General features: G+C 41.2%; 1 protein-coding gene across 30 annotated transcripts in view; it reads left to right on the top strand.

Moving 5' to 3' along the window:
- MARK3 (microtubule affinity regulating kinase 3) overlaps positions 1-13,408 on the top strand; it is a 102,523-nt gene that overhangs the window by 66,971 nt on the left and 22,144 nt on the right. For 20 of the 30 annotated variants that reach the window (XR_014070896.1, XM_081548644.1, XM_081548640.1 and 17 more), the window contains 7 exons: positions 3,493-3,563; positions 8,242-8,298; positions 10,830-11,066; positions 11,198-11,317; positions 11,591-11,690; positions 12,204-12,316; positions 12,783-12,936. Coding sequence is in view for 29 of the 30 variants with exons in the window: in XM_081548644.1 (XP_081404770.1) it covers positions 3,493-3,563; positions 8,242-8,298; positions 10,830-11,066; positions 11,198-11,317; positions 11,591-11,690; positions 12,204-12,316; positions 12,783-12,936 (852 nt within the window). In the remaining variant the exon portion in view is untranslated. The remainder of the gene's footprint in view (positions 1-3,492; positions 3,564-8,241; positions 8,299-10,829; positions 11,067-11,197; positions 11,318-11,590; positions 11,691-12,203; positions 12,317-12,782; positions 12,937-13,408) is intronic. The other 10 variants (XM_081548647.1, XM_081548643.1, XM_081548638.1 and 7 more) reach the window with 2 other exon arrangements.

The following is a 13,408-nucleotide window of genomic DNA, read 5'->3' as shown; positions in this document are numbered from 1 at the left end:
TACAGTTCTGTGGCATTAAGTACGTTCACATTGTTAACCGATACCATCATCCATCTCCAGAACTTTCACTTTCCCAAAATGAAACTCTGTCCCTATTAAACAGTAATTCCCCATCCTCCCTCCTCGCAGCCCCTGGCAACCACCATTCTGCTGTCTGTATGAATTTGACTCCTCTAGAGACCGCGTATGAGTGGAATCATACAGTGTTTGTCTTTTTTGTGACTTCCTATGTCACTTACAATGTCCTTAAGGTTTATCCATGTTGTACAGTGTGTCAGAATTTCCTTCCCTATTAAAGCAGAGTAATATTCCATTGTTTATAGCACATTTTTTTATTCCAGTACTTGAATTTTCAAAAGCATCAGTGCATTAGCCTATTTGAAATAAATGTGTACTGCCTGTTGGATGGATTTCTTTATCAGATTTTTATGTCATGGTTCCCATTGTTTCCCAAGGCCAGAAATGGTGGTCACAGTGTATATGATTAGATTTCCATAAAGATTAAAGACTAGTAATTATTTGCCTGTAAGGATTCATTTTTATGAAATGAATGTATATAGCTGTTCTCTTTTGCAGAGATTCTCATTTTAAGGTTATGGCTAGGCTATGCTGGTGGGTTCTGGACCACACACGGATTTTCGCTGTGGAAGGTGGAAGCTTTGTTGTTGGTGTTTCCCCTGCCTCGAGTACAGTGCCTGGGACATAGCAGACTCTCAGCAAATAAGAATTGAGTTGAAGAAATGAAATTTTAAACTACTGGAGACGTGTTCTGTTTAACTCCACAGTATAGATTTAATTGTTTTGATTATAGTAGAGTTTTATTTTCTCAAGCCCTTTGATCCAAAAGGTAAAACCTGGAGACGGAAAGTTGAATCACAACCTCATTGTGATGAGTTGACCACTAAATAAAAGATTGTAAAATCGGTTGTGGGCGGAGCAGACACACCCCTGACGCCACTTTTTCATACTCGTAATTCATTATTTGGAGAAGGAAATGGCAACTCACTCCAGTGTTCTTGCCTGGAGAATCCCAGGGACAGAGGAGCCTCATGGGCTGCTGTCCATAGGGTCACACAGAGTCGGACACGACTGAAGCGACTTAGCATGCATGCATGCATTGGAGAAGGAAATGGCAACCCACTCCAGTGTTCTTGCCTGGAGGCTCCCAGGGACGGAGGAGCCTCGTGGGCTGCTGTCTATGGGGTTGCACAGAGTCGGACACGACTGAAGCGACTTAGCAACAGCAGCAATTCATTATTAGTTGTGTGCTTCGTATTTTAAATGTGTGGTTTGAGATTTTAGTTGGGATTTTCACAGTTGAGGAGTAGTAGGAAGAGCTGAAGGTTAATTGTAGAACCATGAATCTATATGGAGTTCCAGTGCTTTCTACTCATCTTGCAGTCCGTAATCTTCTCCTTTGTGGAGCCTCTACAGTGTACAAGAGCGTTTTTCTCTTACTTGATCTCCTTTGACTTTCACAGTGAGTCCATGATGTGGCCAGGCAGTGAGTGAGGAGATGGAGGCTAGGAATATCCCTGTGGTTGTGTTGCCAGGCTTGGAGCCCCAGCCTGCCAATGCCACATAGCCTCTCCTGATTGGCCAGTCAGTCATGGCTTTCTCTCTCATCGGTTTTAGGTCACAGGGTCATAGCAGTTGCTCTGTTTTGGAGCAGTGTCCACCCTGAAAGGATGGGCTCTGGAAAAGACAGACATGGAGTCAGTCTAGCCAGTGCCCCTCATTGGCAGTGTGACCTTATAAGTTGCTTGTCTCTGACATGGCGCACAGTCCTCTGGGGCTCAGTGCCATTGCTTAGCATTATAACAGCACTGATCGGCGGGGGTTTATTGGCGTGGGCCATTTGTCTTAATCAGCTCAACAAAGCACCTTCTGTCTCCAAGGCAGCTGTTTATTGTTGATACGTTTGCCAGTTTGAACAACAGAAGTTTCATTAAATTGGCTACCCTACTCCTCCCTAGCCTCATATTTTTCAGTTTTATAGAATCATAGAATTTTAGAATTGGAAAGAATTGCAGAAAGTCATCCAGGGCAACTGCCTAGTTTTTACAGATGAACCTCTGAAAAGTTGGTCTGGTGCCCATGGTTTCATCACTGGTTATAGGGACAGGACCTGAACCAAGGGCTTTCTGAACTGTCTTGACATGGGTGGGGAGAACCACTGTTTGCTGTTTTTTCTACTAATAAATAATATCATGCAGAGATTTTTAATTTAGTTGCTTACCCTTGGTGCTAATGCATTTTTAATAAGGGGGGGAAAATATCTGGGTTGTATGCCTGGTTTATAACAGTGATTGTGAGTATGACTTTATGGCTCCAAAATCTCTTAACAGGTTTATATTGCATTGGAATTCTAAAATATTTTAAAATTACATTGACATTATCTGTGTGACTGTACAACTACTGGGTTTAATCCATTAACTTTTTTTTAAGTCAGAACTGTTCCATGTGGTATGCACACATCTTTGTTTTCTCACTTTTTAACCACTTGTTTTGACATATTTTTTTATTCTGCAGATATGGCATTCTTGGAGAAAATACTGACATTTAATTTTATAATTCACCATAGTTAAATGTATTGTGTAGTGTAAATTAACAATATGTAATTCCTTTTAAAAGATCATTATGCAACCAGTAATAACTTGAAAATATTTATGCCCATTTATTATTTTAAAATTTATTCAGTTAGGGCTGATAGTTCAAAAGTCAGAGATACTAATGTACAGTTCAGAATAACCTTTTCCTCAGAAATACTTAAGTTCTGAAACTAAGCTTTTTAAGTATCAAAATGTTTTAGTTGACTGTTGACTACAGTATGCGCTCCCTCACAGTAGTCAGCACAGTGCTTAGGTGTGCACACGCATGTACACAGACGCACACACACCTTTTTTCTTTCCCCTGATTTTTCTCCACAGTACATTTTATTATCTGATACACTGTATATTCATTTATTTGCTTATTATCTGTCTACCCCCTCCTAGAATGTAAACTCCATGAGGAGAAGGACTTTGCTTTGTTCACTTCTGTATTTCCCCAGAGCCAAGAGCAGTTCTCAGCAGTTAGTATACTCTCAGTAATTATTTGTTGCATGAATGAATTTAGGAAATGCTTTTTTGTCATAATCCCATAGTGAAAACACCTTCTTTGAACACAAATAACATTTCCATTTTAACTTTCAATTTTCATTGCCAAGTTTTTACTAAAGCATACTGGAAACAAAACCTTTAAAGTAAAAGTGGCTCAATTGAAATATATGAGAATTTAATGTTAAGGCTTTTCTATAACTTAAAAGATTTTATCAGTAAACTTCTGTAGTTAAGGCTGGGTTAGTTCAAATTCCACATATTTCTGTTTATCTTCATAACTATTTTAAAAATTAAAATTACAGCATTGCTAAAAGTGAAGCATCTTTAATTTATGGGAAAGTTAATGTTCAGAAATAGGACTTCTGCTTACTTTTATTTTTCTCAATTATAGGTGAAGTGTTTGACTATTTGGTTGCACATGGAAGAATGAAGGAAAAAGAAGCAAGAGCTAAATTTAGACAGGTATGGATTGTTGCACGTTTAGTTTATTGATTAAATGACATTATCTGGCTTAAACCCTGAAGCAACCAAGTGTTTGCCTCTATAAATGTCATAAGGCCGGTTGGATGGGGCAGGGATTGGCCATTCAATTCAATGCAACAAAATTTATTAATTTGTTAAGTGCTTTCATGCCTAAAGCACTGTGCTAGAGGCAGCCATGAGTTCTGTTTCTAGCTTTGTAATTGGAACTATAGTCCCACTCTTGACCTAAGTTTTTTGACAGTTGAGCCTTAAAAAATGAGTCTTTGAGCACTTGTGATTGCATTAAAACTTTCCAGTTTTTAGCAAAAAGTGTTGCAATCTCAAAATTCATAATCGGTGTTGTTTTACATAAGCCAAAACCAGACAGAACTTAACCTGTGAATTAATGACTTACCTTCTTGCTTTGTCTCTGCGCATTGCCTTAAAGAGACTCATTTTAATACATAGATTTTAAGCATAAATGTGATGTAACTCTCTAATACAGGTAACTGTTGATTGATCCTTATCTGCTAATATTGGATTAAGTCCTTTACCTCCATTAATGTAAATCTTACAGCAGCCTTGTGAGTAAAGATCATCGTAAGTAAGTGAAGTCACTCAGTTGTGTCCAACTCTTTGTGACCCCATGGACTGTAGCCCACCAGGCTTCTCTGTCCATGGGATTCTCCTGGCAAGAATACTGGAGTGAGTTGCCATTTCCTTCTCCAGTGGATCTTCCCGACCCAGGGATTGAACCCAGGTCTCCTGCATTGCAGGCAGATGCTTTAACCTCTGAGTCACCAGGGAAGCCCAAAAGATCATTGTGCTCATTTGTTAAAGATAAGGAAACTGAGGCCCGGAAGATTACATAATTTGCCCAAAATTTGATGCCTGGCAAATAGCAGGCCTTCCATTGATTCAGAGCCAGGACCTGTGATTCCAAACTAAAATTCTTAACCGCTATGGTGTAGTCTTACTTAGGGTAGGCATCAGCAAACTCTTTCTGTAAAGTGCCAGATAGTAAATTTTAGGCTTGTAGGCCATACAGTCTTTTGCAACTATTTAATTCTGCTGTTGTAGCATAGAAGCAGCTTGGACAATATCTGGATGATTGGGTTCCCAGCAATACTTGCTTGGCAAAAACAAGTGGTGGGCCGTATTCTGCCTACAGGCCATAATTTGCCCACCTCAGATTCAGATAAAAGGAAGGAGCAGGTACTTCATTACTTTTAAACTAACTATCCTCCCATAGTTTGAAGTTCTGTATGTAAATGGCAATATAGCCTCATTTCTTTTAGAAACTTAAAGTTTTTATTTTATTCACATGTACGGTTGTTAAGGTGGAAGTATAGGTAGGAGTCTTTAAGGGTTTCACAATATTTATAAAGGCAGGTTTAACTGATTTTCAAGATTTTGATTTGCTTAGTCTAGTGTTTACAGTTAAGGACTTATAAATAAGTGTCTTAACTTTTGCTGTTGCTTAAATTTACTTTTAAAATCTTAAGACATCCTAATGGTACTTTGAATTAAAACTTGTTACATATCAGACTTTGACCATCATTGAACTTTTCTGATCCTCAGTTTTTCTAACTAGAAAAAGAGGAAGTTCTACTTGATTAATTCTGAAGTCCTTTCCAGTTTTGATATCACTTTATTCTGTGGTCTGTGGAAGGGAGCTCAAATTTCTCTTTGTTACAAAACAAGTCTGTTTGGCCCTTTCCATATCTGGACTCTTAATTTTTATAAATTGGCCACCTGAAAATCAAGATTTTTTTGTCTCATAAAACTGGAATTCCTTCCCACTCAGATGAGTGTGACTTGCAAGTGTTTATGTGAGTGTGATTTACTGACTGTGAGGAAAGGGCTCCTGCCAGCCCTCATATCAGATGTGAGCCTGGACCTTCTCCAGGAAAGCAGTCTGGTGCTTAGATCTCGGGCTCCTCTCTTCTTCCTTCTCCACCCATCTCCCAGGTTGGATCTGACTTGTCAAGGGGACTTGGGCATTTATCATTTTTTTATTTTTATTGTTTTGACCATGCTGGGTCTTTATTGCTTTGCTTGGACTTTCTTTCTCTGGTTGTGGTGAACAGGGACTACGCTTCCTCGTGGTGTGTGGGCTTCTGTTATTGCAGAGCAGAGGCTGCAGGCTTGCCGGCTCAGTGGGTGTGGCTCAGGAGCTTAATTGCTCCACAGCATATGGGATTTTCCCAGACCAGTGATCGAACCTGTGTCTTCTGTATTGGTAGGCAGATTCCCACGCACTGTGCCAGGGAAGTCCTGTCACACAGCTTTTTATCTTAAAAATTTCCAGCACAAATTCTGAAGCGTGTAGTTGAGGAATCTATTAGTTGGTCCAGGAAAGATAGTGTATGTGCTTTTACAATTAATGACCTGATTTACAGCACTTATAATCAATGTAATCTTTCCCCCTTCCACAGTGTTTCCTTAGTTTGCTCATGTGAACCTGGGAAGGTCAGGCGTGAGTCAGGCGTGACACCAGTCCTCCACTTTTCTGTTTCTGATGGCCATGCTTTCTAAACGGTTTTTGTTGTTTTATTGGAGGATCCAAAAACTTAAGTCTTCATTACTTTGACCAAATAGAAAGTTTTCCTGTTTACAGTGAAGACAAAGGTATGCCACACACACAGAGTACACTGTGCTTAATCTGTTTTCTGTCAGAAATAGGCCCTTCTTTCCATATTCATCAGCAGATGGTCTTTCCTCTTCCACCCCCTCACCACTCTCATCCTGGGCGCTGTTGATGCTGTTCTGGTTTTCTGGCTTCGCTCCCATTCTTTCCGAAGAAGGAGAGCGGATTCCCGGCTCCGTCCTCCTGCCTCACTCTTCCGTGGTGGGTCGCTTGTGTTGCGGCCTCTACTTTTTCACGTGTGACTAGAATTGAATCAGGCCGCATTCGTACTTTAGCCTGGGACTCCACCTAGGGTCTCAGCCTTCCATAGAAATAACTGCTTTTACATTAAAAGCAGAAGGTGAAAAAGCAATGCTTTAAAGTTGAGTACTTCCAAGTTGTTGTGGCATTTGAGCTGTTTGGAGGTAAAAGAAGAGAAATTCTCTTTCAGAAATGGTAGGAAAGTGTCAAATCTGGTTCACAAGTAGAATTTGAAAATAACCTATGAGAGAAATCTAGACTATGGGGGCAGGGGGGCGGGACGAAGGGACAGGGAAAATTGGATCAGGCAGAAGTGAGACAAAATTTACTTGTGTCCTTGGCAGTAAACCTGTTACTTTGGGGAAACAAATCTATTTCACTTTCCCAGTTTTCATGCTGACAGAATGGAGCAACGTCATTGCTAACAGATGCTCTAGAACCAGGGTCTTGGCCTTGGGATTTGTGTGCCTCTAGGTGACTGTGAGTGGGTCTGATCTTCTATGTATTCACTTCATAAAGTCGGAAGCTGCTTAGTGAAGCCTTGATTCTGGCATCATTCCCAACCCCAGCCCAGCTTATCCTTGCTGCTTATTTTGAACCAGTATCAACCAGTAGAACAGCCCTCTCTGAGTTTTTGTGTCCAGTATAGTTAGGTGCATGTTGCTTGCAACTGAAAGTTGATGATTTAGAGAAACATGCAGTATTTTCATTATAGCCCCAGTTTTGTATGTATGTAATCATATATATTTAAGTACACATACATAATCCCAAAGTAAAGATTCGAAGCAAATACACCAAAATAATAGGAAATGTCATCCCTGTTTGATGGTTATAAAAACATATTCTTGTATGTACTTTCTGCATTTCCTAAAATTTTTATAATCATATGAAACTTTCATAAAGCTTATAAAGCTTTAAAAAAAAGAGTCTTAAAAGTTGGTAAGTGTGAAATTTCTAGAGTAGTTATTTAACAGTGCCTGTCAGGGAATCCCCTGGCAAGTCCAGTGTTTGGGACTCAGCACTGTCACAGCTGAGGACCCAGGTTCAATCCCTAGGGTTGGGAAACAGATCCTGCAAGCTGCACTGCACAGCTGAAAATAATAGTAATAATAACAGTGCTAATCCCAGGAGTAATCAAAAGTTGGCTGAATGAAAGGATATTATTTGCTAAGTGTAGGAGGGATTCTTTCTGATAAAGCACATACTAGTTTTCATAGTTTGTAGTTCACATACATTACAACATTCATTCTTCCATTTTAAGAAAGAGGACACTGGTCATTAGAGAGGTGAAGTCATTTTTGCTGTCTTTGAACCTACATTAGCCAAAAGGAAGAGTGTGTTGTCAGGAGCAGACTGGCAGAGGAGAACCACCCTGATAAAACCCCTGGTATGGAGGGTCCGTAACTGCTGGCTTGGTTTTGAGCTGATGACGTGGGCATGGAGAGCCTTCTAATTCTGGGCCTGAGCAGCCAAGGCCCTCTGGGTTCCACTGGTTTGTTGGCCCTGGCACCACGCTTAGAAATAACTGGAATGTTGAGGGACAGGGCCTGAGAAGAGACTTCATAGTTAAAACTGGAAAGAACAGCCTCACCCAGCTCTTCTTGCGCTCACCCCTCAGTCTCTCCAAATTGAAAGGTATAAAGCATAAGAAAATTATGTTTAGAGATCCATACAGCCGTTGAAGTGCCCACTGAGTGCTTTGCATATGTGAATATTAAGGGCATATTTCCATCTTGACCATGAGTCTGCACCAGTGACAATTAATGACCTTGCCTTTCTCCTGTCCAGATCGTGTCTGCAGTCCAGTACTGCCACCAAAAGCGGATTGTTCACAGAGACCTCAAGGTGAGTCACAATTCCCTTACTCGTGTATACTTTCCTTGTTCAGTTCTCCTCCTGCTCACGACACAAATGAGGGATATATTCGATTGTGTTATTAAATTTAAAGAGAATCCTAAGGTTTATTTTCCATTTTAGTTAAAGCAGCTCATTGTTGGTCTCTGGAGAAAAATCACCTGGTACCACCAAACAGCTGATTGCTCCCAGAAATGCACGCGTTCTCCTGGACAGCACCCTCACTGCTGCCCGCACCCTCTTCTGTCTCCCTAGTCAGCATTCTCTCCTGTTAACAGCAGTGCTATTTGAGACCTACTGCACGGTTCTCCGCCTTTGCCCGCATTCCTGGCACAGGATCAGGTTTCCTATTTCACAGAGAAAATAGAAACAGCAGGCAGAAACTCCCTGTTTCCCAGCAGGCCCTCCAGCTTAGCTGCACCTGCATCCACCCTTGACCTTTCAGAGTTTTCCTCTTGTTACAGGACAGCACAGCACTTGTGCTGACCCCTCTAGTGTTCAGGGTCTGTGTCCCTCCCTCCCAGGCCGCTTCGCTGTCTCCTCCCACCTCTCCTTCTTCACCTCCTTCTGTCTCTGCTGGCGCGTCACTAGCAGCATGTATAAACCATGCTTACATCCACACCCTCTTCTGCCTGAGAACCTCCCACCCCAGTTCTTCTTCCCGATGTACCCTTTTATTCTCTTCACCTTCATAGCCATTTTTCCCTAAACATTGCCTAGATTCTTTCTTAACTTGGTCATCACTTCTTCTCTCTCCTCACATAACTGTTACTTACTGATTTGCTTGTTCCTCTCTTCACCCACCCTTGCTGTGTTCCATTGACTCCATCACCTCTGGTTTGATAATCCCCAGATCTGTTCCTGCATCCAGAGCTCTCTCCCAGGACTCAGTGTCCAGCTGACAAAAGGACACCTCCTCAGCACCCCTCAGCACCCTTCAGGCAGCTTGATTCAGTGTGTTAAATACCTAAACTCTTCCTTCCTAAACTTAAATTTGCATTTCTCATTGTGGCGACTGATGTACCTCAAGTGCTTCTCTGTCCTTTGCTCTGACGTCCACTCGGTCCCCAGGTCTCTTTGCTGCTGTTCCCTGCGTGTTACTGAGCTTGCTCTTCTCTGTCCACACTCACATTGTCCAGTTCCAATCCACTGGTGTCTGGGACCAGATTACTACACTAGCCTCTTGCCTCGTCCTCCCTGCTTCCAATTTTGCCTCTTTCTTCCATGTCTGTTTCCTACATTGTGTTCCTTTAAAAACACAAATAAAACACAAATAAGATTGTCATGGGACTTCCCTGGAGGTCCAGTGGCTAAGACTCTGGGCCCCCATGCAGGGGGCCCCGGTTTGATCCCTGGTCGGGGAACTAGATCCCACATGCTGCAACTAAGACCCAGCACAGCCAAATAAGTACATGAATGTTTAAAAAAAAACTACACACACGCAAATAAAACTTGTCATTCCCCTGCTTGAATGACTTTCCAGTGGCTTCCCATTGCCCTCAGGATGAAAAGCTAAACTGCTGAATGCAAGTTGCTCAACTGGCCGTTTGTAATTCAGCCGTAGCCATGTCCCCAGCCCTCTAGTCCTCTCTACTCTATGCTGCCTTTCAGTTTGTTGAGCAAACCGTGTTCTGTCTCACTCTCTGGGTTTTCAGACTGTTACTCTGCTTGAAATCCCTCTTGTTGACACGCCCACTGCCGTCACCTAATCCTCCAGTGGCTTCAGTTCCATCCAGTTAGCCAGACCGTACCTCTCAGTGCTGGGCCCGCCACTTCCCTCTTCTCCATCACAGCACTGAGGTCTCGGAGTACAGCTGCAGATTTTTTCTCCCCTCCCTTTGTAAACTGTGAGCTTTCTGAGGGCAGGACCCTGTCTATCTGTGCATCCAGACACTACTATGACACCTGGTGTATAATTGCCACGTGATAAATGTCTGTTAGGACAAGCAGGCATGACTGATCTCTGTCCTAAATGAAGTTTAGGATGCCCCCTTTCTCAGTAATAGCCATTATACACCTTATTTAGCAGTGTTTGTGAAATGTGACTGTCCACTGAAAAGGATACTTAAGAAGGCTCTGTTTTTTAAAAGCCTCTTATTCTTAGCTGAAAAAGCTCTTCCAGTATTGTTTTGTCATGAACATTTGCTGTTTAAATTGGTGCTGGAATAGATCTATACAGCTGGGCCCCCATATCCCCAGGTTCTGCATCTGTGGCTTAGGAGGGCTGTCTGACTGGACCGTTTTATATGATGGTGGAGGATGGTGTCCACAGGGTCCGAGCCAGTGCCCTCAGAAGACCAAGGGACCACTGCACCTTACATCTGTTGTTGGTTGTTAATGCTAGAACATTAGGTATTCTGAATTATCTCCTTTTTTTTCTCTCTAGAAAGAATGTTTTCTTATTCATTAGGATATATTAAGTTTACATCATTACAAAAAGCTTTTATGAAATGCCTAATTCTATCACAGTTCATTATATTTTTTTGTTAAATTTCATTTTTGTCTTGATGTTTTCCCTCTAGGCTGAAAATCTATTGTTAGATGCTGATATGAACATTAAAATAGCTGACTTTGGTTTTAGCAATGAATTTACTGTTGGCAGTAAACTGGATACGTTTTGTGGCAGTCCTCCGTATGCGGCCCCAGAGCTCTTCCAGGGCAAGAAATACGACGGGCCGGAAGTGGACGTGTGGAGCCTCGGTGTCATTCTTTACACTCTGGTCAGCGGGTCGCTCCCCTTTGATGGGCAGAACCTAAAGGTATTCAGAAAGCTTAAAGGATTTTATCAAATGATAAGAGTTAACGTGTCAGCGTTGTTTCAGTGGGGGAGTTGGGTTCTTTTTTAACCTAAAAGTTGACTTAGTTTTCTTTCCTCTCTACCTCCCCAAAGGAACTGAGAGAGCGAGTATTAAGAGGGAAATACAGGATCCCTTTCTACATGTCCACAGACTGTGAAAACCTTCTCAAACGTTTCCTGGTGCTAAATCCAATAAAACGAGGCACTCTAGAGGTAATCACATAAGTGGAAATAAAGAACAACTTTGGAGAGTCTTTAAAAGTATTTTTAGAATTTTACTTAGTTTGTATGACGCATTGAATACTATCCTGGGTTTTGTTTTTTTTTTTTTTTTTTTAAAGCAAGATTGAGACATTTTTAAAAAGTTATCCTTTGAACCATAATTGATAAAATATAATTGATAAAATGTTGAGAATAAATTTCCCTAAATATTGTGATTATCAGAATGCTTCATTTATACTGCTAACAACACAGTTCATCTTTCAGCAAATCATGAAGGACAGGTGGATCAACGCAGGGCATGAGGATGATGAGCTGAAACCATTTGTTGAACCAGAACTGGACATCTCAGACCAGAAAAGAATAGGTAATTACTCTGTGCCTGCATGCTGGTGTGTGTGCAAATAACATACTTTTCCCTTCATTTATATATGTACACCTAAAACGGGGATGGGCTTCCCTGGTAGCTCAGTCGTTGAAGAATCTGTCTGCAGTGCAGGAGACCCAGGTTCAGTCCCAGGGTCAGGAAGATCCCCTGGAGAAGGAAATGGCAAATTGCTCCACTATTCCTGCCTGGATAATCCCATGGACAGAGGAGCCTGGTGGGCTACAGTCCATGGGATCACAAGAGTCGGACACAACCCACCAAAACGGGGATAAGTATAGGTTACAATGAAGCAGCTAATATGTTTTCTCATATTTAGGAGGTTATCTGCAGGCCCTGTAATAGTACTCAGTAACTCAGAAATAAGCCAACTGCCCATTTATGTTAGAACAATGTGTGATCTTCTCAGTCAAATAAAGGAAATTAGTTTACCCTGTAATGTAATGATTTCTTAACCAAAGGAAACCCATAAACTGTATTATGCCCTTCTTTTAGATATTATGGTGGGAATGGGATATACACAAGAAGAAATTCAAGAATCTCTTAGTACGATGAAATATGATGAAATCACAGCTACATATTTATTGTTGGGGAGAAAATCTTCAGAGGTAAGTATAACCAGATAAAAACGTATAATATCCTTTTTGTGAATTATTAGCTCATGTAATAATTAGTTTGGGGTTTAAACATTGATAATATTTTTAAATTTACCTTCAAATGACTGATCTAACTCCTGTGACTATTATGAGCTACTATTTTAGCTAACTTGGCTTTTGTCAAGTTAACCTGTAGTCAGTAATAGTTTCAAAATGGTGTAAAGTATCAGATGAAATAGAGCATTTTTAGTTTTTTGAAAAAGCCTAGAAGAACATAAATATCTATCCTTGTGTGAATTTTTCTAGTGGTCAGAAAAATACTTTTGCCTGAGTTTAGGGTTGTCTTTTTTGTACATTGTGGTTTTTCTCTCTAAATGAACAATTTGCAAGAGGTTTGTGTGTTATGAGAAGTTTAGTTTCATAATAAACCATTTGGGCTCGTGTTGTGGTTTGCTCTGTTTTTCTCATTTTCTCTTAGCTGGATGCTAGTGATTCCAGTTCTAGCAGCAATCTTTCACTTGCTAAGGTTAGGCCAAGCAGTGACCTCAACAACAGTACTGGCCAGTCTCCTCACCACAAAGTGCAGAGAAGTGTCTCTTCAAGCCAGAAGCAGAGGCGTTACAGTGACCACGGTAAGTAAGTTTGAGATCATTCCAGTGTGTTCCAGGCCTCCTGTTAACCAAGAGGCCTCCTGACATTGCCAAGCATCCTTTTGCTTATTGGCCTCCTGGGGTTAAGGTTGCTTGATTGCCCTTCTTAGCGTTTCTTGCAAAGCAGTCTGCAGGCACTGCAGGCTCTGATCTCCTTGGTACACTTGATAGTCTTGTGTTGACTAAGGCCTGGCTGGGTAGAAACCTGAGCCACATGGGACTTTATCAAGCACTTGAACTGAGAAAGTGATTTTCAGTTTTGTCGAAGTTAAATTTATTAAAGCCACATGTGGCCAGTGGCTACCACAATGGACTGCACAGCCCTGGAAAATGTATAGTACACCAGTTGTGCCTTAATTGGTTTAAATTTTTGACTCATGTCATTCTCGACCACACTCTTAACTGTCCATGTGTCTAAACACCCTCACTCTTACATTTTCACCATAGAGTGAAT

This window comes from Giraffa tippelskirchi, chromosome 12 (genome assembly GCF_054371585.1).
Source record: "Giraffa tippelskirchi isolate mGirTip1 chromosome 12, T2T-mGirTip1v1.2.pri, whole genome shotgun sequence".
Lineage (NCBI taxonomy): Eukaryota > Metazoa > Chordata > Mammalia > Artiodactyla > Giraffidae > Giraffa > Giraffa tippelskirchi.
The sequence above is the reverse complement of the archived record's forward strand: the minus strand, read 5'-3'. Positions and strand labels throughout refer to the sequence as shown.